Here is a 3920-nt window from a genome sequence, read left to right as displayed (position 1 = left end):
ATCGGTGCCCTATTTGTTGGTACTTGCCGATACCGATACCACCATTTTAGGGCAGTATCGGGGTCCCGTCCGATACTGGTATCGGTATCGGTGCAACACTACCCGAAATCCTCGTTTTCCAGCTACTTTTGTTGAAATTAGCATTTTTCCCCATTCTCTAGCGTTTCTTCCGCCTCAAGCTTCTTTTCTGAACGTCCGGCTTTATGATCAAACGGAAGCAGTTCCGCGCAAATATATTGCGATATATCTGATGAAATTGTTTTTATAATTTTTATCACAACAATAACCACATTTAATGACTTTTAATGTTTTTATTAAACCATGGAAACCCTGAAATAATAAGTTACGGTTTTGTTTTGATGGATAGTCATTAGATGAAGTTCAAGGAAGGAGAAGTGTGGCACGAATACGTATTAAGCTCCCCCCTAACTCTGATACCCTTGAATCAAATCTCCACTAAATGTCTTCAGAGGTCCCCTCATTAGTAAACCCACTAACACCAGCCTGTAATATAAGTCCTGCTGCTCTGTGAAGGACTCAGAGAACATTAGTAAACAAACAGCATCATCAGACGGGAGGGGGAGAAAGTTGTTGAAGAGTTAGAAGATGAAAAATACTTCTCAAAGGGCGAAGCACCTATCGACAAACAGCATACAGGTGATGCGTTGTTGTTGACACATGAGACCCCGCATCTTTGGAGGAAGCAAAGCAAGCGTGTCAATAAAACGTAGAGGGCAGCAGCTCTTATCTACACACCTGAATGCAGCAGGCATTTTTTTGAGCATGTGAATGGACATTTCAGGCAGTAAAAAGCAAATGTTAAAAAGGCTTTTATTTGTGTGGCAGCTTGAGTCCTACCTATGCCCTTGTATTTAGAAGCAGTGCGCACTGAGAATCCATTGATAGCCTTCAGGTCCTCTGGGGAAAGCTGATATGGCGGCCGCAGCTTGATCTCTGTCTGCATGTCAGCCAGGTTGATCTTGGTGGACAGGGACCGAGGGCTGTTGTAGCGCTGCTTGGTCCTCTGGATGAAGGTGTCTGGGGGATGACATCAGCACAACAACAGGGCGGTTAATACAGCGGGGAGATAAACCAGGGAGATAAACATTCAGTGGCTGAGAGGTAGGGACACTGTTGGCGTAAACAGCAGGAAAGTGAAAGAGCAGTCAACACATTTAAGAAGTTAGTGTGCACCAGTGGCGGCTCTCCAGGGAGGGCTATAAATTCAAAATAGGTGTATACCAAAAACCAATCAAACGTATACTAAGTTATCACACCAGTATATTTATATGAATGCCAAAAACATTATGAAAACACTTTATATAAAAAAAAAACATAATTTCATGCATAGGTTTAATTTTTGTACATAAATCCTGCCCTTCTGAGGCTTTAAGAATGCAAATCTGTGTTTTCCATCGTCCAATATTGTGTCACAAACCTAACGAAAAACAATATACCAGTTTGATAAGGGAGCTTTATACCTTTTTTTAATATATAAAACTATTTTCTGAGAATGTGCTTATTTATGAGCAACTATGCAAATTTACAAACATCTAGAAAAAGTACACTATATTATATTATTTTCCATGTGAATCCCAGATTGCTTGAAAGAGGAGGCAGGAAAGCAGAATAAAGTGTTTGCCTTGCTAATGCAGTTAGCCAAGCCTTATAGCTAAACCAGGTCCTGGAAATGGTCGGTTCTTGCGCCATTTCTTTCTCTCTCTCTCTCTCTCTAATGCATCTCCAACCCGCGTGACTCGACCTGTCAATCACCCGCAAAACGTCTGCGCTGTGGCGGGAGGTGATGAGCAGATATATTTCCTGTCAGCTCGGGGCGCAGGAGAGCTGTGCCCTGAGCTCTCCTACACCTTTGTATTGCAGAGGAGCTGCTGAGTGCGCATGGACAACTTTTAACGAGAGTCTATGGGCAAAGATTTTTGCGCCCTAGGTCGGAAATAAGTCACCGATCCGACAAAAAATTTAATGACTCTTTACGAGTCATTAAAGATTGAATATTTATCTTGTACATCTAAATAATATATATAAATATATTTTGAAATATTTTACATTTTAATTCAAAATTAAATCATAAAAAATATATATAATTTTTTTTGTTATGTCTTAGTGTCATTGGGTGTGGGGCGGCGCCCTAGCGCCCTCTATTGGTAATGTTGCCACTGGCGTGCACACTAACTCAGGTATTGTTCTTATTCTACTCTCTACATTTATTCTGACTCTTGTGAAGAGCAGCAAACGGCTTTAAATAAGCCCATCTTTTATTATCTCAGGAAATAATTCAAATCCAACCTTTATTGTGAGCCCATTTATGGCTGGGAGACAAATGAATAGTGAGAATTGTTTTTGTTGGGAAAATCATTTCAACCTCCAACATTCCACTTTAAAAGGAATGAAACTGAATAACTGTTTTAATTAATTTACTGTTATAGTGCACACAATTTTCTAGGGACTTTTAATTAGTTATCCATGATGTCTGAAGGAGAAGCCTTTTTCTATTATTTTAATTTTAGCTATTGTCTTCTGGGCAGAAAGTCTTCCAACCATGTTGGATGGCCCGATAATCCTTTGTTTATTGTGTAAACAAAAATGTAAACAAATTGATTATTTCTGCATATCCTATTAGAATTGTTATTAATTAGGATTATTTTTTCTGTTTCAAACTTTTTTTTTCCTGCAGTGATGGTTCCATCTGAGTGTCAGTGAATTTTATTACGTTAGAAAATAAGCAAATGCAAAAAACTCTTGTTTAACATTAGATTTGCAGTACTTGGATCTGTGGATCTGACCGTTTGCAGTAAGAGAGAACACTGTTCTCATTACTGCAATAAACACCATCAAATAGCATAAGGTTAGGGGCTTTTATTCAAGAAACCTTTTATGCCACCACACATGCAGAGCATAATGGTACAGGAGGTAAAATAAACCTTTAAAGCCAATGTTGGAGTACAGAGCAGTGTCTAGGGCTCATAAATCTCCAGGACAACAGTCACATGCCATCAACATGATTACTTGCTTTTAGCAAAACTGGAAAAAAAACAAAAAACGTTTTTCTAGTCCCTTCTACTTAAATCTGAACATGTTGATGGTTCACACACTGCAAAAACTGATCTAAAGCAAGTAAAATTGTCTTTAATACAAGTATTTGCTCTTAATCTAAGCAGGTATATAGGATGATCTTCCATTAGAATTTGTATTTTCATGCTTAAAATAAGATTATTAGATATTATAAACCATGAATAAGATAATGGAGGTGTTTTTTAAATTCTTTTAAATGGAAATCGCCTTATCGATTTGCTTATATTTCCATTTTTGCCCTGCACGATAAGATAATCTCATGGATCTTTGAGACAATCTTCATGACTCTTAGATTATTCAGACGGCTCTAAAGAACATTTTATGAGATATATTTCCAGTACTGTGTCGCATAATCTAGTCTACACTGAAGGAAGGTGGGATTGCTCTGACCCTTAAATGGAGACACTTAAACTGCAAAAAACAGATTTAAAAATATATCAAATGATCTGATAAAATAAGTTTTTTGAGGAGGTAAACAAGATCATTCACCAGAGAAAATTTGTAGTTTTGTCCTTAAAAGAAGATAGTTAGATATTATGCTTTTTTTTTTCAGTGTAAATAATTTCATTCTTTTGCAAACTGTCCTACTTAACTGCTAAAAAAACACTTTAATTTCAAGGACAATTGACTTACACAGATTTACAGTTTTTTACAGTCTAAGGCATACTCCCAAAAATACATCTTGCCATAAGCCATTGCATTAGCCTCGATACAGAAACGTTTTGGGCCAATGAAATGCAGTAGCGTGTATGATGTCAATCAGAGGCAGAAGGCTGAAGCCAGACAAAGATGGCTGCAACGGTTTTAGCTGGAATACCTTCTATATC

General features: G+C 37.7%; 1 protein-coding gene across 1 annotated transcript in view; it reads right to left on the bottom strand.

Moving 5' to 3' along the window:
- sec22a (SEC22 homolog A, vesicle trafficking protein) overlaps positions 1-3920 on the bottom strand; it is a 15750-nt gene that overhangs the window by 4402 nt on the left and 7428 nt on the right. Inside the window, exon 4 of the mRNA XM_015400592.1 lies at positions 859-1038. Within this exon, the coding sequence (XP_015256078.1) occupies positions 859-1038 (180 nt within the window). The remainder of the gene's footprint in view (positions 1-858; positions 1039-3920) is intronic.

The sequence above is a fragment of the Cyprinodon variegatus genome, unplaced genomic scaffold, assembly GCF_000732505.1.
Source record: "Cyprinodon variegatus isolate N-32 unplaced genomic scaffold, C_variegatus-1.0 Scaffold1122, whole genome shotgun sequence".
In the NCBI taxonomy this organism is placed as follows: Eukaryota; Metazoa; Chordata; class Actinopteri; order Cyprinodontiformes; family Cyprinodontidae; genus Cyprinodon; species Cyprinodon variegatus.
The sequence above is the reverse complement of the archived record's forward strand: the minus strand, read 5'-3'. Positions and strand labels throughout refer to the sequence as shown.